The following is a 24,201-nucleotide window of genomic DNA, read 5'->3' on the forward strand; positions in this document are numbered from 1 at the left end:
AATATATAAATGCATTAGATCTGTATGTGTGGACAAACTACTACACTTTTGGAGAAGATATGAAACTATATAGACATGCTGGACACATATACTGACAAGAATATATACTAACGGTCTAAAGTTTGGATACACCTACTCATTCAAGGGTTTTTCTTTATTTGTACTATTTTCTACATTGTAGAATAATAGTAAAGACATCAAAGCTATGAAATAAGACATATGGAATCATGTAGTAACCAAAAAGTGTTAAACAAATCAAAATATATTTTATATATGAGATTCTCCAATAGCCACCCTTTGCCTTGATGACAGCTTTGCACGCTCTTGGCATTCTATCAACCAGCTTCACCTGGAATGCTTTCCCAACAGTCTTGAAGGCATTCCCACATATGCAGAGCACTTGTTGGCTGCTTTTCCTTCAGTCTGCATTCCGACTCATCCCAAACAATCTCAATTTGGTTGAGGTTGGGGATTGTGGAGGCCAGGTCATCTGATGTAGCACTCCATCACTCTCCTTCTTGGTAAAATAGCCCTGAATTCTAAATTAATCACAGTGTCACCAGCAAAGCACCCTTACACCGTAATAACTCCCCCATGCCTTATGGTGGGAAATACACAGGCGGAGATCATTTGTTCACCCACACCACGACTCAGAAAGACACGGCGGTTGAACCAAAAATCGCCAATTTGGACTCCAGACCAAACAACACATTTCCACTGGTCTAATGTCAATTTCTCGTATTTCTTGGCCCAGACAAGTCTCTTCTCATTGGTGTTCTTTAGTAGAGGTTTCTTTGCAGCAATTCGACTATGAAGGCCTGATTCACGCAGTCTGAACAGTTGATTTTGAGATGTGTCTGTGACTTGAACTGTGTGAAGCATTTAGTTGGGCTTCAATTTCTGAGGCTGGTAACTCTAATGAACTTACCCTATGCAGCAGAGGTAACTCTGAGTCTTACATTCCTGTGCCCATCCTCATGAGAGCCAGTTTCATCATAGCGCTTGATGGGTTTTTGCGACTGCACTTGAAGAAACTTTCAAAGTTATTGAAATAACTGACCTTCATGTCTTAAAGTAATGATGGACTGTCACTTCTCTTTGCTTTTTTGAGCTGTTCTCGCCATAATGTGGATTTGGTCTTTTACCAAATAGGGCAATCTACTGTATACCCCCCTACCTTGTCACAACACAACTGATTGGCTCAAATGCATTAAGGAAAGAAATTACACAAATTAACTTTTAAGAAGGCACACCTGTTAACCTCTAGCGTCGAGCAATCCCGTATCCGGGAGCGTAATCATAGCCTCAAGCTCATTAGCATAACGCAACGTTAACTATTCTTGAAAATCGCAAATGAAATGAAATAAATATATTGGCTCACAAGCTTAGCCTTTTGTTAACAACACTGTCATCTCAGATTTTCAAAATATGCTTTTCAACCATAGCTACACAAGCATTTGTGTAAGACTATTGATAGCTAGCATAGCATTAAGCCTAGCATTCAGCAGGCAACATTTTCACAAAAACAAGAAAAGCATTCAAATAAAATTATTTACCTTTGAAGAACTTTGGATGTTTTCAATGAGGAGACTCTCAGTTCGATAGCAAATGTTCAGTTTTTCCAAAAAGATTATTTGTGTAAGAGAAATCGAACCGTTTTGTTCATCGCGTTTGGCTAAGAAAAAAAAAAGAAAATTCAGTCATTACAACGCCAAACTTTTTCAAAATTTACTCCCTAATATCGACAGAAGCATGGCAAACGTTGTTTAGAATCAATCCTCAAGGTGTTTTTCACATATCTATTCGATGATAAATCATTCGTGGAAGTTGCCTTTCCCCTCTGAACCTAATGGAAAAGTGGACACAGCTGGAGATTGCGCAATAATTTCGATGGCGGACACCTGGTGAATGTAGTCTCTTATGGTCAATCTTCCAATGATATGCCTACAAATACGTCACAATGCTGCAGACACCTTGGGGAAACGACAGAAGGTGTAGGCTCATTCACAGCCATATAAGGAGATATTGGAACAAAGCGCATTCAAAATCTGGGGCATTTCCTGTATGAAATTTCGTCTTGGTTTCGCCTGTAGCATTAGTTCTGGGGCACTCACAGACAATATCTTTGCAGTTTTGGAAACGTCAGTGTTTTCTTTCCAAAGCTGTCAATTATATGCATAGTCGAGCATCTTTTCGTGACAAAATACCTTGTTTAAAACGGGAACGTTTTTTTATCCAAAAATTAAAAGAGCGCCCCCTATATCGAAGAAGTTAACTGAAATGCATTCCAGGTGACTACCTCATGAATCTGGTTGAGAGAATGCCAAGAGTGGTGTCTTTTTGAAGAATCTCAAATATGAAATAGATTTTTGATTGGTTTCACACTATTTTGGTTACTACTTGATTCCATATGTGTTATTTCATGGTGTTGATGCCTTCACTATCATTCTACAATGTTGAAAATAGTAAAAAAAGAAAAAAAAAAGAAATACCCTTGAATGAGTAGGTGTTCTAAAACTTTTGACCGGTAGTGTATTTAAGTGCTATCACACGTGGAAACAAAGAAACATACACGCACACATGCTCATCTGTTCTCAGGGAGTGTACGTACACATTCCATACTGTATTAAGCTTTACAAACTGTGCAGTACATTCACAGTGACATTACAGTAACATCAACCCATGTTCTCATCGCTTCTAGTTATCAGTACATACTTTTACAATTCTAACAATATTCATGTTTAATGTAACCTGCAGTACAAGTATCCTGTTTCAAAATAATAAAAAAGTACAATAATTGTTCCACATTTGTCTATTTTATATATTAAATTAATTCTAACCTTGTTGACAAAAAGTACACGTATCCACACACATTAATTTACATGTAACTACATTCCATTCAAACCTTGTATAACAAAGGCATGTGACAACAAAGATCAAAAACATATCTGAAAACATGTAAAATACCCTTTCTGCAAATAAATGATTCTGCTAAGAAATGACCAGTTTTCATGTGAACAAATCCAGAAACCAGTAATGTGTTGACTAATTCATCTTGTATTAATGTACTAAACAAGATCATTACTAGAAAAATAGCTGCCATGAACAACCATGTTGGCAAAAAAAATAAAGACTTTCAGTGTGGCCTGAGTTCACCTGTAGGTCATCCTCTCCCTGCCGTCAGCGTGAGTGCCTTGGTCATGTGAAAGTGGTCAGAGTTCTCTGTCCTCTTCCCCTTGCTTTGCTCTCTTGGTCTGTGGATGTTGCTGGTTTGACCTAACAAAGAAATGACCAGGGCTCTGTTTAGAAGGATGTAATGTTACAAAGCATTTAGATATCATAGAACTGTATTGTGTAGAACACCTTTATCGGAAATTATTTTAGCTCTATTCATTACATTTCAAATTCACATCATTGAACACACCCCAGGATTATCACCATATGCTTATTTAATTTGGTTCACATCAAACATCTACATTTACTCAAGAAAGGTGTTACCATAACATTTCCTATAATCATCATGTGTCATCACTAGGAACCTTTTCAGACAGGAGATAAGTTGCCTTAAACATGGACTTAAAGGCACAGTGCAGTAAAAATTATATTTTTTCTGTGTTTTGTATCATATTGTACAACAGCTGATGAAATGAATACTGTAAAAGTGTGAGGAAATTTGATCCGTGTTATTTCCTGATAGTTGCTGGTTGAAAATACAATCTACACAGGACCTTCTAATCAGCAGGTTTGCAGGACGGGAGTTTTGGCTTTCCATGGTGACATCACCATGCGGTAAATAACAACGAGAGTTCCAAACCTCTCTGCCAATAACAGCTACCCTGCCTTCAGAAAGGATTCACACCCCTTGACTTTCTCCACATTTTGTTTAGTTACAAGGTCAGATAAAATGTATTTAATTGTCATTTTCTTGTCAATGATCTACACAAAATACTCGGATGTCAAATTGGGTGAAAAAATTTGTAACACAAATCATGAAAAATAAAACACTAATCTCTTAATTACATACGTTTTCAACACCCTGAGTGAATACATGTTAGAATCACCTTTGGCATCGATTACAGCTGTGTGTCTTTCTGGGTAAGTCTATAATTGTAGAACATTTGCACATTATTCTTTAAAAAATTATTCAAGCTCTGTCAAGTTGGTTGTTGATCATTGCTAGACAGCCATTCTCAAGTCTTGAAATAGATTTTCAAGTTGATTTAAGTCAAAACTAAGTAGGCCAGGAAAATTCAATGTCATCTTGGTAAGCAACTCCAGTGTATATTTGGCCATGTGTTTTAGGTTATTAACCTAAAAGCACTAGTGCTCCCAAATGTAAAAAGTTAGGAGCACAAAATAACATTTCTGAGCACCAGAAAATACGATATCTTAAATTGATTGAGATTTAGGCTCTATGAATTATAGCTACTTCTGAAGCACATGTTGTGCCCTAGAAACTACTATGTAAATCAAATCAAATGTTATTTGTCACATGCGCGAATACAACAGGGGGGGGGTAACACCTTAAGTGAAATGCTTACTTACAAGCCCTTAGCAAACAATAGAGTTTTAAGAAAATACCACCCCAAAAAAGAAACAAAAAGTAGCAGATAGGAATAACAAATTATTAAAGAACTCGGAGAGGGGGGTGCAGTACCTGCCATTGAAATTAAGTCATATGTGGAATATTAGGTTGTCGATTATGTAAATGAACTATTTTCCAATTGCAATGCGTTACATTGAAAATTGTACACTGCATCTTTAAGAGTGTCAAGTTTGTGACGACTACACAAGATATCGGTCATTCATTCATTGCTATGATCATTGATCTCCTGAAGAAGCTATCCCTTTTCCTTTCATTCTGGATATACTGGTAAAGTTACCAGACTGTTAACTAGCTAGCTAGTGACGTGACAAATATGATTGAACAAGGTGTAAAACAAATGAGGACTGCAAGTAGTTTTAGAACATGATTTATGAATGTAAAATGTGCCCCCTTCCAATCAGTGACAGAATTCTTTAAAAAATAATTGTGCCGATAATATGCATCAGATCTTTTGAACTGTTTGGGTTAGCAACAAGCGGTTTTCATTGTATTACTGGTGCAAGTATGACGCGAACAAATCTGTGCTTGGGTAACAATTGTACAGCGAAGCCTTATCGTTACAACAATTATCAACAAAAACTAAATATTGGATTTTCACCAAATTTCCCAAATTAAAACCAGGTGCAAAATAAATTGGTCCACTTTAGAGACCTGCAGAGGTGTGTATTCTGTTGAAAAGCAAGAAGAGGCATCAACTTGCAAGTACCTCAGTTGGTGGTTTGAGACATGAAGCTGGGGGAGAGGTGTGGACTGGTAGAGGAGGGTTGAAGCCTTCTTTACCCAACAGCCAGAAGGTCTTCTGACAGCCCTTTCCCTTATAGCATGGATGGATATACACAGAGTTTGTGTCACTCACACACATTACATTGAGGTAACACTGTATTTGAGGGGTACCTACATAAGAACATAACACAATTATAATCAATTCATAAGCCAAATAAGCATTAATTATACTTATGCCAACTTATGTCAACAACCACAAGCTAATATTTGTGTCATGTCTTCCTATAACACTTGTTGATATAGATAACAAAAAATTAAGGTGTTGTGTAGGGTTGTACCATTTGCACCTCCATACTTACTGTAGTTGTATACGCAGAGCATCATGGGTAATATGTGTTGAGATGAGCACGCTCAGATAAATATTTAAACCGTTTATCCTGTTTATCATTATTGAATTGTTACAAAGACCTGGTTATGAAACCACGAGACATAACAAAATATTTGCGAAGAGTAAGTTTGAACCTACGGTTACTATTCTGTCTAGAAGAAGTTGGTTTTACAAGTTTAGAACTGTTATTTTCTGTGGTAAAGTCTAGGCTAATGTTAGCACAGTGTATTGCTAGCAGAGGCAAGTGCATGGTCGAGCTACCAAGAAAAAGAGTTAGCATCGTCATGGCCAGCAGAAAACGTGATTAAAAAAGGAGGAATAAATATACAGTTAGTAAAGGAAAGGACTTTTATTAAACTGTGAAGACGAACTTTGGAAATAAAAACTGTTAAACGAAGGAACTTGATGATATAACGTCAGTGAGTGAAGTGAATGAAGATCATGTGAGTGAGGAAAACATTGCTGTGGTTGAGGACAATATTGACAAGAGTGACAATAAAGTGGCTAATGAGAAAAGAAAAATGGCTGGAATTGGTTGTTACATTGGACAGTTTGATGAAACTATTGAGCAGTGGAACTCGTATGCAGAACGGTTTAAATATTTTGTTCTTGCAAATGACACTAACCACGTTTCCATCCACAGTTTTTATGTGAGAAAAGTCAAATCATATGAAAACAAATCATGACAGCTGTGATGCTTCGGTGTAATTTTATAAATGCCCGGCAGATCATTTGTTTGTTTGACATGGTGGGATTTTTTGTGTCTGTAAAATGAATCACGCGGGAAATGTCGGTGGAAATGCCTTTCTGCAAATATGAATATAATAACCATCATATCGAATTCAATTTGGAATCTCCCGATGATATGGTGTGTGGTCCTCCCACTATGACTCAGGAAACCATACAGTTTATTAGGCTACAGATGAAATAAGTTATGATGAACTTCATTGGTGGTGAAAGTGCAAGGTGATGAGCTTGATGCTGCTTTCCAATAAATGTCGAGGGTCTTATTCTGGTGACATGATGATCGATGCTTGACTGCCATTTGACAAATACAAATATCAATAATAATCTCATCATGTAGACTACACAACCCGCACAGCTTACCCACACTGTATCTGCCAGCTGTTGGCTAGAGCGCAGGTGGCAAGACCAGAGTAGGCACATTTGCTATTTAGCGCAAACGTTTTTGTGACAAAACTTTCGATTTTTATTCGGTACATGAAAACGTCACTCACAAATGTATATCTGCAACAAGTCCATTTGGTGGAAACATACAGTACCACTGGTGGGAAAATGTACATTGTAACGGTTCTCGTCTGGTGAAGGAGAAGCGGACCAAAATGCAGCGTGGTATTTTTGAGACATGTTTAATGACGATGAAAAAAACACAAACAATACAAAAACAACAAACGGAACGTGAAAACCTATACAGCCTATCTGGTGACAACAAACACAGAGACAGGAACAATCACCCACAAAATACTCAAAGAATATGGCTGCCTAAATATGGTTCCCAATCAGAGACAACAATACACACCTGCCTCTGATTGAGAACCACTCCAGACAGCCATAGACTTTGCTAGATAACCCCACTAAGCCACACACCCAACAAAACCCCAAGACAAAAACACACCACAATAAACCCATGTCACACCCTGGCCTGACCAAATAAATGAAGACAAACACAATATATTACGACCAGGGAGTGACAAACCCCCCCCCCCCCTAAGGTGCGGACTCCCGGACGCACAGCAAAACAATAGGGGAGGGTCCGGGTGGGCGTCTGTCCATGGTGGCGGCTCCGGCGCGGGACGTGGACCCCACTCTATTAATGTCTTAATCCCTCCTCCTCGCGTCCTACGATAGTCCACCCTCGCCGCCGACCATGGCCTAGTAGTCCTCACCCAGAACCCCACTGAACTGAGGGGCAGCTCGGGACTGAGGGGCAGCTCGGGACTGAGGGGCAGCTCGGGACTGAGGAGCAGCTCGGGACTGAGGAGCAGCTCGGGACTGAGGGGAAGCTCGGGACTGAGGGGAAGCTCGGGACTGAGGGGAAGCTCGGCACTGAGGGGAAACTCGGGACTGAGGGGAAGCTCAGCACTGAGAGGAAGCCCAGCACTGAGAGGAAGCTCAGCACTGAGAGGAAGCTCAGGCAGGTAGTTGGATCCGGCAGATCCTGGCTGGCTGGCGGTTCTGGCAGATCCTGGCTGACTGGCAGATCTGGAAGAGTCTGGCTGACTGGCAGATCTGGAAGAGTCTGGCTGACTGGCGGACCTGGAAGAGTCTGGCTGACTGGCGGATCTGGAAGAGTCTGGCTGACTGGCGGATCTGGAAGAGTCTGGCTGACTGGCGGATCCTGGCAGACTGATCTAGCTGCTCCATGCTGACTGGCGGCTCTGGCTGCTCCATGCTGACTGGCGGCTCTGGCTGCTCCCTGTAGACTGACAGCTCTGGCGGCTTCTTGCAGACTGGCAGCTCTGGTGGCTCCTTGCAGACTGGCAGCTAATTGCAGACTGGCTGCTCCTTGCAGACTGGCAGACTGGAAGCTCCTTGCAGACTGGCAGCTCCTTGCAGACTGGCAGCTCCTTGCAGACTGGCAGCTCTGGCTGCTCCATGCAGACTGACAGCTCTGGCTGCTCCATGCAGACTGGCAGCTCTGGCTGCTCCATGCAGACTGGCAGCTCTGGCTGCTCCATGAAGACTGGCGGCTCTGGCTGCTCCATGCAGACTGGCAGCTCTGGCTGCTAAATGCAGGAGACTCCTGACAGCTGTAGAAGCGGAAGGCTGCTCCAGGCGGGAGCAGCAGCGCAGGAGTGGAGGAAGGCTCTGGCTGCGCTGAACAGGCGGGAGACTCCGGCCGCGCTGTAGAGGAGGAAGGCTCTGGCTGCGCTGAACAGGCGGGAGACTCCGGCAGCGCAGGAGAAGGGGAAGGCTCGGGCAGCGCTGAACAGGCGGGAGACTCCGACAGCGCAGGAGAGGAGGAAAGCTCCGGCAGCGCTGGAGAGGCGAGGCGCACTGTAGGCCTGATGCGTGGTGCTGGCACTGGTGGTACTGGAGCGAGGACACGCACAGGAAGCCTGGTGCGGGGAGCTGCCACCGGAGGGCAGGTGTGTGGAGGTGGTACTGGGTAGACCGGACCTTGCAGGCGCACTGGAGCTCTTGAGCACCGAGCCTGCCCAACCTTACCTGGTTGAATACTCCCGGTCGCTCTGCCAGTGCGGCGTGGTGGAATAGCCCGCACTGGGCTTTGTAGGCGAACCGGGGACACTGTGCGCAAGGCTGGTGCCATGTAAGCCGGCCCAAGGAGACGCACTGGGGACCAGATGCGTAGAGCCGGCTTCATGGCATTTGGCTCGACGCTCAATCTAGCCCCGCCGATATGCGGAGCTGGAATATACCGCACCAGGCTATGCACCCGCACTGGAGACACCGTGCGCACCACAGCATAACACGGTGCCTGCCCGGTCTCTCTAGCCCCCCGGTAACCACAGGAAGTTGGCGTAGGTCTCCTACCTAGCGTCGCCATACTCCCTGTGAGTCCCCCCCCCCCAAGACATTTTTGGGGCTGACTCTCAGGCTTCCATCCACGTCGCCGTGCTGCCTCCTCATACCAGCGCCTCTCAGCTCTCTCCGCCTCCAGTTCTTCTTTGGGGCGGCGATATTCTCCAGGCTGATCCCAGGGTCCTTCTCCGAACAATTCGTCCTCCCATGTCCATTCCTCTCTTTGTTGCTCCTGCTGTTGCTTTTGCCTGTTACCACGCCGCTTGGTCCCGTTGTGGTGGGTGATTCTGTAACGGTTCTCGTCTGGTGAAGGAGAAGCGGACCAAAATGCAGCATGGTATTTTTGAGACATTTTTAATGACGATGAAAAAAATACGAACAATACAAAAACAACAAATGGAACGTGAAAACCTATACAGCCTATCTGGTGACAACAAACACAGAGACAGGAACAATCACCCACGAAATACTCAAAGAATATGGCTGCCTAAACATGGTTCCCAATCAGAGACAACGATACACACCTGCCTCTGATTGAGAACCACTCCAGACAGCCATAGACTTTGCTAGATAACCCCACTAAGCCACACCCCACAAAACCCCAAGACAAAAACACACCACAATAAACCCATGTCACACCCTGGCCTGACCAAATAAATGAAGACAAACACAATATATTACGAACAGGGAGTGACATACATATTTTATTTATGCATATTCTAGAATATTTGCTAAAAAAATCTGTCGCCAATTGGATGGGAACCTAGCTACTGATGAGGACAAAATTGTACCTACATTGTTTGGTGTAATGGGGCCAATTTCATTTAATACGCAGCCTGCTACAGCCAGACAGGCCAGGTAATAAGACATATTGGGATGTTGTGGAAATACTGAAACGCCACTATTCACCAAAACCACTAGTTATTGCTGAAAGTGTATTTAATGCAGCAGCAAACATTGTCCCTGATTCTCCCTCTTCCTGATTTCTTCTGTGGAGATAAAACCTATCAGAGCACTGTGAGTTTAATTATGTTTTAAATGACACCATTAGAGACAGACTAGTATGTGGGATACGCAGTGAAGCTACACAAAAGAGACTATTGATTGAAAGTAACCTGACCTTGGCGAAGGCTATTGAAGTCAGAGTGTCCAGGGAACTAGCTGCTAAAGAGGCTCAGCAGTTGAGTTCATTGGGAAAAGTACACAGAGTTTCAACTAAAAATCAGAGTCTCTCCCTTGCTAGAGGGGCAGCCGGTGCGTATGGAGATTGACACAGGGGCAGCTGTAGCTCTTGTGTCAGGCACAGTCTACAAAAAAGACACTGAAATACGTTCCACTTCAGCCAGCATACATCGTGTTAAAGACTTACACAGGTGAATCTGTCGCCGTGATAAGCATCACTGGGGTCACACTTCAGTTAAACGGACATACTGAAAAGCTGCCACTACGTTGTGAAAAGAGACTATCCGTCACTTCTGGGATGTTCGTGGCTGGAGAAAATCCCACTGGACTGGCGTACAATGACAGGCGGAGACACAAGCCTCCCCTCCATCTTATAGAAACATGGATAAGTCTTTAATGGAAAGCTGGGTAACATGAAATATATTACAGTGAAGCTTAGCATTAAGCCAGACAGTAAACCAAAGTTTCTGAAAGCATACCGTACGCTATCAGAGCAAAGGTCGATGCCAGTCAGCGTGAGTGAATTGGCGACACCCATAATACCAGTCCTTTATTAAGAAGGATGGTAGAGTCAGGATATGTGGAGACTTTAAAGTCACAGTTAACCTTGTGTTGTCCACAGAGCAGCATCTGCTATAACACGTCAACAACCCTTTTGTGGGTATTACTGGGGGTCAAAAGTTCAGCAAAATCCACCTCAGCCAAGCCTACTTGAAGGTGCACATGGATGACAAAGTCAAAGGAGCTGCTGACCGTCGTAACACACAAGAGGCTCTTCAGGTACTGTTGTTTACCATTTGGATTCACAAGTGTGCAACGTTGTTCCAAAGGGCGATGGACGAGCTCTTGAGTGGATTGCCAGGAGTGCAATACTACCTGGATGACATCCTCGTGACTGGAAAGAATGAAAATGACCATCTCCAGAACTTGGATGTGACCTCACAGAGATTGAATGACTATGGACTGGGAGTTTGATAGGACAAATGTGCATTCTTCCAATCATTGGTTGAATACATTACAGGAGCTCACAGTTACGTCCTCAGGACACTGACTCAACCGCACCCACACAAGTTTGTGACATTGTTGTTGGGAGTCAGTTTGACCACTGTTACCCTACAAGTGGCGTGAACCTAGAAGCTTGGACTTTTAGAACAGATTCTCCCTACAGTTCATGTCATTGTTGTGTATTAAGGTTGTACCATTTGCACTTACCATAGTTGTATAAGCAGAGCATCATGAGTAGTATGTGTTGAGATGAGCACGTTCAGATAAATGGTTGAACTAATTCCCGTCTCATCATTATTTCATTGTTATAAAGCGTGGTTATGAAACCCACGGAGACAAAACAGAACGGTCAAATTTTCACCTTTATCTCAATGTCTCCTCTCTCCTCCAGCTCAAAGGAGCCTATCTGAGTGAGGATCTCAGCTGTGCTCTGGGATATGTGGATTTTCAGGGCTGTGGAATATATACAGATCAAATCAATAGGAGGGAAAAACTATTGTAATGTAGCTAATACAACAAGATCATTACCAATGTATGGAGAATGCACAATAGTATAAACTGGAGCTACAGCTAAGTGGAGTTTGGATGAAACAACACTATTCACACACACAAGCCATGTTTGAGGAAATTCAATTACATTCAATTCAATTTGATACGACTTTATCAATCCCTGTTGGACTTAGTCCAGAGACACCAAAATGAAACACGATATAATGTGGTTAAGATGATCACTGCACCTGTACATAGCTCATCTGTAAATATCCCATCCAATCTACCTCATCCCCATACTGTATTTATTTATTTATCTTGCTCCTTTGCACCCCAGTATCTCAACTTGCACATTCATCCTCTGCACATCCTACCATTCCAGTGTTTATTTGCTATACTTTGCCACCATGGCCTATTTATTGCCTTACCTCTCTTATCCTATGTCATTTGCACATGCTTTATATAGATTTTCCTGCTGTATTATTGATTGTATGTTTGTTTATTCCATATGTAACTCTGTGTTGTTGTATGTGTCGAACTGCTTTGCTTTATCTTGGTATCTCAGTTGCAAATGAGAACTTATTCTCAACTAGCCTACCTGGTTAAATAAAGGTGAAATAAATAAATACATATTTTTAAAATGATGTAGTATCACTTGAATTGACATCAATAGCTTCCCATTAGGTTTCAGGAGCAGGTGTATGGAACTCACGCAGGCTGTTGCTCTCCATCCTGGAAGCAGTGTTCACTGTGTCACCAAACAGACAGTAGCGAGGCATGGTTGTGCCCACCACTCCAGCAACCACTGGACCTGCGCGCGCACACACACACACACACACACACACACACACACACACACACACACACACACACACACACACCAGTAACTTGCAGATTTTTGGCATCAATGTGTGATTCCTGCAACAGTCCAAGTTAAAGGTTAACTGCCCCTTAGAACCAACTTCTCTGGTTTTAAACGGCCTATGTGGCATAGATATGAGTCCGAAACATTAATTATAGTGTCAAAATGGACTACAAAGTGTAAATAGGATGATTTTGGTCATAAAGTAATTCTCGCGACGTTTGAGCAATGTCCACATGTAGCCTACACCTGTTGTAGGGATATCAGTAGTTCTGAGATATGTCCCCTGGGAAATACCTTACAGCACACATAAGGAGAGATGACAATAGACAAAACTAGCCAGTTATAGCATATTGTGTTGTAGGACAACTGATTTGACTCAAGACCAGGCATACAACTCACAGTTGATACAGTTTCCACAGTAACATGTATTTACATGATATGATAAGGCGTTGAAACTAAGTTGCAAGCTACTTTTGTAGCAAGGTGTTATAGAACGAGTGTCTTATAAAACACATTCGACACTGGCTCTTGTTATCTTGCCATAACTGATTTAGCAATGAAATATCAGCTAGATAGGATGGCCAGCTGCAGCTATCACCAAGCTATGCTAGCTAGCTGTTGTCAACTTGGCTAAACACAAGGTCAGCGCAGGCTTTAGCCTACACATAGAACGGAATTAGCTGACCATCTTGAGATGGTAAGTCAATCAGGGGGAGAGAAGTCCTCAACTTCAAAACTTTGTTCTCTCCATAGCGAAGCGAGCTTAGCTTACCTCGCCGTACTCACTACTGGCTTTCTTGTTTTGTGATTGAATGGCAAAAAAACACCCAAGAAACTTCCACATTATTCCCTACCCCCAAGACAACTCTCGTTTGCCATCCGTCATGGCTGCTAGCATTTCTTCATGGGCAACTCCATTACTTTTCAACATCATTTTCATTATCTCCAGCACAAACCAGTGTAAAAATATGTGAAAATGGCGCATTTCTATGTTTCGTAGAAAAATCTTTGAGTTAAAAACTGTGATTTTTAAACACTATGAGATTCAAGGTGATGTGGGGAGCAAGAAAATACCTTTCGTTGGGCTAGAAACTCATTGCAGGTTTTGAAAATCACAGTTTATTAATTTTTAATGTCATTTGACCTTATGACCGTTTGACCTTATATTTTTAACCACAGATCATAGAAATGCGCTGTTTTCACATATGTAGACACTGTTTTTGTGCCAAATCAGGAAATACAGTAACCCTTTAAATTATACACACAGATCTCGAGTTAGGAATCATTACTTCATGGCTGACAGCCGCTATCTGGGTAATCGATTTGACAGATTTTTCGTACGTACTGACCTGAGTTGATCCCGATGCGGAGAGACAAGCTCTGATTGGGCAAGTGACGAATCTTGAAAAGCTTGATGGCACACAGGAAGTGAAGAGCCATTGTAGAAATCTCAGATGCGTGCTTCATGCCGTTACTGATGGGTAGCCCACTAGCTACCATGTATGCATCCCCTATAGTCTCCACCTGATACACCATACACATAAATGCCCACAATATACACCGTACATTTTACAATATACACTGTAAATTTTACAAAGCTACCTACTGTACAGTGCCTTCCGAAAGTATTCACACCCCTTGACTTTTTACACATTTTGTTGTGTTCAAAGTGGGATTATAATGTATTTAATTGTCCGTTTCTGTCAATGATCTACAAGAAATACTTTGTAATGTCAAAGTGGAAGAAATACATGTTAGAATCACTTTTGGCAGATATTGGGTGATTCTCATGAAACTAGTTTTAAAATATCTGTAGCAAATTGTGTTATAAAACCATGATGCATCTGCAAAAATCAACTATAATTCTGAGGACTAAGATCTTTAGTTTTTGGGAAAACGTCTTATTTTAAATCCATTTAAAAATTTCACCAGAATTTTGAATTTTTTTTAACACAAATTCTCATTACCGAAATGCATCTGGATTAAATTCTTGGGGCAATTTTTTTTTTTCTTTTAGAAAAACAAACATATTTGAATAAAACACAGTATTATGCATTATTATAATTTATTTTACCTTTATTTCACTAGGCAAGTCAATTAAGAGAAAATTCTTATTTTACATTGATGGCTTACCCCAGCCAATTATCTACAGGAGTATTGCTTAGATGAGCACAAATTAAGTCAATTTATTCACTTATATGCCTTCAGAATGAGGTTCTAATTCTCAAACACCCCCTTTACCTCACTTGGCCTTCTCTTTACTGAAACAGCTAAAGAGCTCAAATTGGGAAAAAGTCTGATAATTTTATGATATATTCATATTTTCAGTGTTATGTTTAACTCAGATATTTTTATTAGGGGAGCAATGTAAAAAGAAATATTGGAAATATTGATTTGTTTATTAATTTGTTGAACTTTACATTTTGTAAAAAAGTTTGTAAAATGCTTAATATTTGATCCAAAAACATAATTGTGAAATTATGAGACCATTTTTTTTGTTATTGACATTTTTTAAAGTTTTTTTATTATGAGATTGACCCGATAACAGTTGACCCGATTACAATTCCACACCTGGATTGTGCAACATTTGCCAATTATAATTTTCAAAATTCTTTAAGCTCTGTCAAATTGGTTGTTGATCATTGCTAGACAACCATTTTCAAATCTTGCCATAGATTTTCAAGCAGATTTAAGTGATAACTGTAACTCGGCCACTCAGAAACAATCACTGTCTTCTTGGTAAGCAACTGCAGTGTAGATTTGGTCTTTTGTTTTAGGTTGTTGTCCTGCTGAAAGGTGATTTCATCTTCCAGTTTCTGGTTCAAAGTAGACTGAACCAGGTTTTCGTCCAGGATTTTGCCTGTGCTTAGCTCCATTCCATTTATTTTTTATCCCCAGTCCTTAACGATTACAAGCATACCCATACCATGATGCTACCACCACTATGCTTGAAAATGTGATGAGTGGTAATATGTAATGTGTTGTATTGGATTTGGCCAAAACATAACACTTTGTATTCAGGACAAAAAATGAATTGCTTTGCAACATTTTTTGCAGTGTTACTTTTGTGCCTTGTTGCACAGAGGATGCATGGATGCATGCTTTTGTACACAGGATGCTTCCTTCTTTTCACTATATCAATTAGGTTAGTATTGTGGAGTAACTACAATGTTGTTGGTCCATCCTCAGTTTTCTCCTATCAACAGCCAATAAACTCTGTAACTGTTTTAAAGTCACCATTGGCCTCATAATCATTGGCCTCATAATCCCTGAGCGGTTTCCTTTCTCTCCGGCAACTGAGTTAGGAAGGATGTCTCTATCTTTGCTGTGACTGGCTGTATTGATACACCATCCAAAATTACAAGATTATGTTTAATTCTGTTTATGCATCAAATAAGGTTTCTCAGTTCTCTCTCATCTATGTCTGTGGGACTTCGTTAGGCCTCTGGCGCTTGGCGCTAGCAATTGATTTATGATGGCTTAGTGATAGAACCTACAGCCTGCATTCCATTGAATGATTTGTATCTGTGTGTTAAGGAGAATATAACCCTGTGTAAACGAGCAGTAAATGACCTAGAGACAGAAACCTGGCACAATGTAAATCTCGCTGTCTGTTGCTTGATAGCATAATGTACCTTTGTATAATTATACACATCTGTTGTTTGTCATGAACATTCAGAAGGATGTACTTTGCTATAACGAGCTGTAACTCAAATATTCTCGTTGGGCTCTCAACGATTACAGATGGGTGGTCGTTGACCAGCTTCATTATTGCAATTCTTAATTGATAATAAAGATTGATTGTTCGAATAAATAACAAAGTCTCTCTCACTTGGTTAGAATTTCCATCACACATTACTGGGGGCTCTTGAGTGGTGCAGCGGTATAAGGCACTGCATCTCAGTGCTTGAGGCGTCACTACAAACACTGGTTTGATACCAGGCTGCATCACAACCAGCCATGATTGGGAGAACCATAGGGCCACCAATTGGCCCAGCATCGTTAGGGTTTGGTGGGGTAGGCCGTCATTGTAAATAAGAATTTGTTCTTAACTGACTTGCCTAGTTAAATAAAGGTTAAATTACAGATAATTATATGTGTGGGGTAAAGAGATGAGGTAGTCATTGAAAAATCATGTTAAACACTATTTTTGCACACAGAGTGAGTCCAGGCAACTTATTATGCAACTTGTGTAGCAAATTTTTACTACTGAACTCATTTAGGCTTCCCATAACAATGGGGTTGAATACTTTTTGACTCAAGACATTATTCCACTTTGACACTATGTTGTATTGTGTGTAGACCAGTGACAGAAATCTAAATTTAATCAATTTTAAATTCAGGCGGTAACACAATTTTTGGGGGAAAGGTCAAGGGTGTAGGCACATGCAGTAAGCACATGCAGAACCCATAATGTATTCATAAACAGTAGCCTACATCAGCATTTCATAAGTTATTTATTAAAATGCGTATTTACTGCTTATGCATTATGTAGGGGTTATGAATTCCTTATGTAGGTAACCTTCAATAAAGTTTTACCATGCCCTAATAATTAGGTACGTTAATGGTGTCACTTGAGGTGAAGTGGTACCCCAAAACACTGGGGTCTGTCTAACACTTTAAAATTATTGTACAGGTATAATGTACCTTGTAGACATCGTAGAGCTTGATGATCTCATCAAAGAGACTGTAGAGGTCATTGAGGACGGTGACCACCTCCAGGGCGGAGCTAATGGAGCACATGGTGGTGAAGCCAACGATGTCCGAGAAAAAGATTGTCACCATGTCATAACCCTGAGGCTCCACCGACTTCCCAGCCATCAGATGGTCCGCTATGTACCTGTTAGTCAAGCCAGGGAAGTCAATGGAGTGGGTTAAATATACATACAGGGTATGTTATACCAATGTTTCTGTCCACAAAACAGCACAGAATTTTGCAAAAATAATATCTTGTAAATCTCAATATTTGTAGCGTAATTATATTTTTACATAATCCAAATGCTTGTAGGTACAAGGTCTGTGTTACCTTGGTAACATACTGGAGAGAAGCTTGTCCGACCGGGTCTTCTCTGCTGTAAGCTGTTTGGTTCTCTCTTCAACCACCTCCTCCAGGTGGTTGGCATAGCTCTCCAACTTGTTCACCATGTTGTCAAGGATATTCGCATGACTGAGAAGTATAAAATAGATGAGTCGATACACGGTATAGACTGATATTGCGTGAGGTGAGGAAAACAATAATCATAGGGAAAACATCATTAGCTTAGGCATGGGATGCCTGGGACCAAAAACCACCTCTTGCATTGCTAACACACCAGCCCATTTTATTAATTGAGGCCCCATTATTAGCCAGATAATTATAATTTTGTGCAACAAAAACAACAGGTCAGACAGGCCCACTAAGCAAAAAAATGGACCAGCCCTTCTGACATTTGCCTGAGTTAAGGAGTGACTAAATGAATGTTAATGTTTATGCTAATTATAACCTTTACTTGCATTAATGAGTTAAGTATAGCCATTGTAATGTGAATTGGCTGAGGCCTGGTGGGAGTGGCTGCTAGGGGAGGAAGACACCAATGACGCTACAGCTGTCATCATTGAGTTACTCAGCCAGTCCTGCCATTCATCACGGCCGGGTTGGTGTAAGTCCTACCCTACTGATTTGCCATGTGAGGAGTACCACCAAGTGCAGTTGTTTCTCCTGGAGTTTTTAGGAGGTGGCGCCACCTGCTTGCACATCGGATTGTAAGTGGGCCACCCCAGTTCCTGGCATTTCAGACCTGCAGCTGGAGCCGTCTGAGGCTCTGGTTTCCATTGTTGGGTTCTGATTTCTTGACTTATGAAATATACTTATTCCTTTCACTGAGGGAGAGAGGATGATTTATAACATTTACATTACGTCAGGATATGTTATTGTTAGCCATCAGGGATCCTATGGGAGAAGGAAAGACACCGTCTGGTATGAGTCAACATGACAGCCGCGAGTTGGGGAGGAGTGAGCACTTTGGGGCAGAGGTCAGGTCAGATGAAGTGAGGAAGTGCTGCTATCACTAAGGTTCTGTCTAGCAACAGAGATGAAATGGCTGTTGAGATGTGTAGGAGGAGACTCAGCATAGGAGAAAGGGTTTTACATGTCAGCGCTTGTGCGAATATGTCTTTTGTCTGATACAGCTGTTTTGACCAAATGGGCGAATAAACTTGGTTTAAGCTTTCATAGTGTCCATTGAGTTCTTACTCTGATAATAAGAACCTAACACCATCGAGGAGACTTCTGAGGGGTTGGTGTCCCCTACTCTTCCAGCTGAGAGGGAGCTTCAACCGCTTTCTCTTGTCTAGGGCTGTGGCAGTCATTAAATGTAGTCAGCCCAGTGATTGTCAAGCAAATAACTGCCGGTCTCACGGTAATTGATCGTTAATTAACATAAACACCTTTAGCGTCTCCTAGCTTCCACAGCCTACAAGCCACTGACGCAGACTTTTAAGTATAATAATCCATAGCCTACACCATCACAATCAATCCATTATGTATTTTAGATAGGTCTGAAGAAACAAGACGTGAAGAAAATGTAGTCTATTTCAGAAGAACAGAATAGCATACTCTTTGTCCTGATGTTAGGCCCTGGTCTGGCTATGCCATATGTCTGTGGGCTACACTAGTTCATTTAGCAGACAAGATTTGCTTAGAATTCCGTGGCAATATTTGATATTATTTTGTAGTATGAAGATTACAATTGAACATAAAATACTGTAGAAAGGATGTTTTCTCCAAAAGATTTCTGAGTGAGTGCGCACATGCGGCTATTCTGTGTTGAGCTGTTAACAAAGAAACAGGTCTTCCTATATGCTTGATATAGAGTTATTTATGCAACTTTAGTTGTGATCAAAACATATAGCCCAACGTTTGCATCTTTAATACAATTTAAGTGTGCATGATGCGACTCTAATAATGATTTGAAAAGAAAGTCCTATGAAAGGCATGAGCTCTGCATTGTTATTTGCACAGGCTGCACATACTTTCATCTCTCATTCATAATTTGACACGCACTTGCTAATGCCTTGAATATCCCGACAGCATCCCCCTTGTGTGGTCGCAATGCCCCTTAAAAAAATCCTGCCCTTTTGCGGCCAGTGGCCGTTGTACCCTTGGGCTGAATAAAATAATTATAATTCGCTTCTCCAGGCTGATTTCTCCGAAGCACTTCTCACTCACATGGCTCTCTCAGATAGCTCAATTCCGTCCACATTTACTTTTCGTCGGGCTAAATATCGATCGGCATGTTTAGGATGAAAATGATCTTCTACAAAGTTGAAACTCATGCCAATTAGGCTCTACACCCGTTGTAAACTGGATTCACGTGCTTAATTTTAAGAAGGTATTGATACAAACCTTATCAAAACATATAGGCCTATGGGCTAGGCTACATGAGGTGAGACTATGATTAGAAAATGTCGCCAAAAAAGGCGTGTTCTGTTTCTTGCCTTATTACACACAAGCTTGGCATCATTCACAATTAGTGATAGGCTAATATTTTCACCCATCAGACTGTTCTTGATTTAATCTCATCTTCATACATACTAAATAATATATGTGTGACATTTGTTTTGATTTAGAAGGGACCAATATCATGCACCTGTCTTTAAACAAGGTAGTGGGGAAAAAAGTCATCTACATTATGCACTTAAATAGCGAATGGAGGACACTTTTCCCAGTGGTCCATTTTCATACTAGCCAGATATGGTATACTCCTGTTGTAAAGAAAAGCAATGTGCTTAATATTAGGAAAGTTGAGAAATAATTATAGTAGTTCTAGCCTATAGAAAGCTGATGGGATCCTGCTGTTTTATTAGATTTTCGATCACATTTGCATTTATGTCAGAGTGATTGGAGGGACAATAGAGTGCTGAGTACCAGGCAGTACAAGGACGTTAGCAAGATTGGTAGGCTACTAATGACCATCAGCAACATCAGAGCTTGGGGAAGCCTAGCTACCATGACTAAACGGTCATGTAGAATTTGACTGCCGTCATGACTCGCGACCGCCAGTGTGGCGGTAAAACGGTCACCGTAACAGCCCTACTCCTGTGACTGTTCCTGTCCCAAAAGAGGAGTGCCTACTTTCCGATGCCCAGGGCCCACTGGAGGGTCTAACTGTACTGCTGGGTCTTAAAGAAGGCCGTCCTGTCTTAGAGGTGGAGGTTTCCATCTCCCCTGAGTCGCCAGTGCTGACTAATTATTCCCCAAGTTCCTCTCTCTGTGCCCTAGTGGAGCCTTGTGCTAAAAATCCCCATGTCATCACAGGTGAGCTCTGGTTTGCCTATCCTGGTTCCTGCTGTTAGGCAGAGGGGCAAGCCCTTCTCTGACCATGGATTGCTCTTGGTCCCCATCTACTCTACAAACATTGTGCCCATTTCCGCCCCTGAACAAATAATCTACAACCCCATTGGCAATCAATGCTGGGCCCTGGTTCATAGGCTGTCTGAGCTTTGGTACCCATGTCCTGTGCTCAGCTACTAAAGAAGCTGAGACTTAAGGGGAGGGGTGTATGACAATTCAAATCAAATGTATTTATATAGCCCATCTTTCATCAGCAGAAATCTCAAAGCACTGTACAGAAACCCAGCCTAAAACCCCAAACAGCAAGCAATGCAGGTGTAGAAGCACGGTGGCTAGGAAAAACTCCCTAGAAAGGCCAAAACCTAGGAAGAAACCTAGAGAGGAACCAGGCTATGAGGGCTGGCCAGTCCTCTTCTGGCTGTGCCGGGTGGAGATTATAACAGAACATGGCCAAGATGTTCAAATGTTCATAAATGACCAGCATGGTCAAATAATAATAATCACAGTAGTTGTCGTGGGTGCAGCAAGTCAACACCTCAGGAGTAAAAGTCAGTTGGTTTTTCATAGCCTATCATGAAGAGTATCTCTACCGCTCCTGCTGTCTCTAGAGAGTTGAAAACAGCAGGTCTGGGACAGGTAGCACGTCCGGTGAACAGGTCAGGGTTCCATAGCCGCAGGCAGAACAGTTGAAACTGGAGCAGCAGCACTGCCAGGTGGACTGGGGACAGCAAGGAGTCATCATGCCAGTTAGTCCTGAGGCATGGTCCTAGGGCTCAGGTCCCCCAGGATAGAGAAAGAAAGAGAGACAAGGTGCCTACAATAGCAGAACCGCCTGTTCTGGCTTACTTCCACCCAGGTCGAATTATGTTCATTACCTGCAACGCTTCAGTAGCCCATGTGTCACGCCTGCTCCCGCTTGCCATCTCTGGCGCTCGAGGAGGCCGGCGTGCCTTTCATTATGCACACCTGTCACCAGCATTACGTTCATCAGCGCTCATTGTACTCACCTAGACTCCTTCACTTTGTTGATTACCCCTCTATATCTGTCTGTTCCTCGGTTGGTTCACCGTGTCAGCATTATTGTCATAATGTCGTTTTTTTCCCCGTCCAGACGTTGTTCTTGTTTTATTAAATGTTCACTCCCTGTACTTGCTTCTCATCTCCAGCGTCTGTTGTTAAAGAATACTGACACCCCTATTTGAAGCATCGGGGAGTTCGTGTTTTTTGTTTTTGGTGGTGACGTTGGGTCCTGATGCCGCCGCCGATGGAACTGACTCAGCTGACTCGTCAGGCTTCCACGCCTTAGCTGGCTTGTGAGGTTTCCTTGCCTCAGTTTGCTCGGCAGGCTCCCATGCCACGTCTTGCCTCAGCCGGCTCATCGGGCTCCCATGCTTCAGCCGGCTCATCAGGCTCACATCCCACGTCATGCCTCAGCCAGCTCATCAGGCTCCCACACCTCAGCTGGCTCATTAGGCTCCCACGCCTCAGAGGAATCGTCAGGTTTCATGCTTCAGCCGGATCGTCAGGCTCCCACGCCTCAGCCAGCTCAGCCTCAGCCAGCTCGTAGGGCTTCTAAGTTCTAGTGACTGATAATGGACCGCAATTCCAAGCTGACTTCACGTCCTACAAAGAAAAAGATGGAATGGTGCACCAGAAGACCCTGTTATACTATCCATTAGCCAACACAGGTGTAGAGAGGTTTAACGAAGTCCTGAAGTATTGTCTTCGTGCCCTGCTCTAAGAAGGAAAACAGTTCTCTGACGGGAAAAACACCTGTCGAGCTCATGATTGAAAGAACCTGGACAGTCCCGCTGGATACAGTCCTTCCACCATTCGTGGCTGACAAACCACCTGATGACGAAAAGCTAATGAGGTACAGAAATATCAGGATGCTCAAAATAAGTACTACAACAAAAGTAACAATGTCAAGGAGGATCCCTCACTTCAAGTTGGAGATTGTGTCTGGGTAAAGAGATCACTGAGAGGACATAAGCTGAATACCAATTTGTCTGGCCCTTACAGGATAATCACTCAACCAGGCAGACAAACCTTTCAGCTACAACATGGAACCTTCTGGAATTCAAGAAGATTGTTTTGTACATACCAGCCCACCATATAAGAAATGTCTGGGTTGCCTGGGCTGGTTAGTTCCTGTCTAGGTTGGTCTCTACCTGTCTGGGCTGGCAGGTCTCTCCCTGTCTAGGTTTTGTATTTGTATTTATTATGGATCCCCATTAGTTGCTGCCAAAGCAGCAGCTACTCTTCCTGGGGTCCAGCAAAATTAAGGCAGATTATACCATTTTAAAAACATTACAATACATTCACAGATTTCACAACACAATGTGTGCCTTCAGGCCCCTACTCCACCACGACCACATATCTACAGTACTAAATCCATGTGTATCTATAGTGCGTATGTTATCGTGTGTGTGTGTGTGTGTGTGTGTGTGTGTGTGTGTGTGTGTGTGCGTGTGTCTGTGCAAATGTTTGTGTTGCTTCACAGGCCCCACTGTTCCATAAGGGATTTTTTTTATCTGTTTAAATCAAATTTTACTGCTTGCGTCAGTTACTTGATGAGGAGTAGAGTTCCATGTAGTCATGGCTCTATGTAGTACTGTATGCCTCACATAGTCTGTTCTGGACTTCGGGACTGTGAAGAGACCACTTGTGGCATGTCTTGTGGGGTATGCATGGGTGTCTGAGCTGTGTGCCAGTAGTTTAGACAGACAGCTCGGTGCATTCAACATGTTGGTCTCTTCCTGTCTGGGCAAGTCTGTCCCTGTCTGGGCTGGTCTCTCCACGACAGACCTTTCTGGGCTGGTCTCCTTCAGCTGTCTTCTGATGGAGCCAAAAGGGGGTCTGTAGTCAGGGTTCTCACTCCAGCAGGCCTTAAGAAGGTTGACCAGCCCCTCGTTGCACATCTGGGGGCACACGGTCGGCCTGAGGGGCTCCCCTAAGAGAGGGACCCGCAATTGCTTGATAATCTCTGGAGAAAACCAACGAGACACAAACACTTTCTACACAACGTGATGCCAAGTACAACAAAACTACCATGTCCCAGTCTCTAATGGACTTGATACAGATTTCACACATTCTTAGATCTACTT

The 24,201-nt window shown here is 42.4% G+C and overlaps 1 protein-coding gene across 1 annotated transcript in view; it reads right to left on the minus strand.

Annotated features, from left to right (window-relative positions):
* Positions 1 to 5,297: 5,297 nt before the first annotated feature.
* gucy2g (guanylate cyclase 2g) overlaps positions 5,298 to 24,201 on the minus strand; it is a 125,442-nt gene continuing 106,538 nt past the window's right edge. The window contains exons 20-26 of the mRNA XM_064993546.1: positions 23,903 to 24,080; positions 17,789 to 17,929; positions 17,410 to 17,602; positions 14,112 to 14,286; positions 12,610 to 12,708; positions 11,770 to 11,861; positions 5,298 to 5,420 (exon numbers count right to left, since the gene is read on the minus strand). Coding sequence (XP_064849618.1) covers positions 5,298 to 5,420; positions 11,770 to 11,861; positions 12,610 to 12,708; positions 14,112 to 14,286; positions 17,410 to 17,602; positions 17,789 to 17,929; positions 23,903 to 24,080 — 1,001 coding nt within the window. The remainder of the gene's footprint in view (positions 5,421 to 11,769; positions 11,862 to 12,609; positions 12,709 to 14,111; positions 14,287 to 17,409; positions 17,603 to 17,788; positions 17,930 to 23,902; positions 24,081 to 24,201) is intronic.

Source organism: Oncorhynchus masou, chromosome 18 (genome assembly GCF_036934945.1).
Source record: "Oncorhynchus masou masou isolate Uvic2021 chromosome 18, UVic_Omas_1.1, whole genome shotgun sequence".
Taxonomy (NCBI): Eukaryota; Metazoa; Chordata; class Actinopteri; order Salmoniformes; family Salmonidae; genus Oncorhynchus; species Oncorhynchus masou.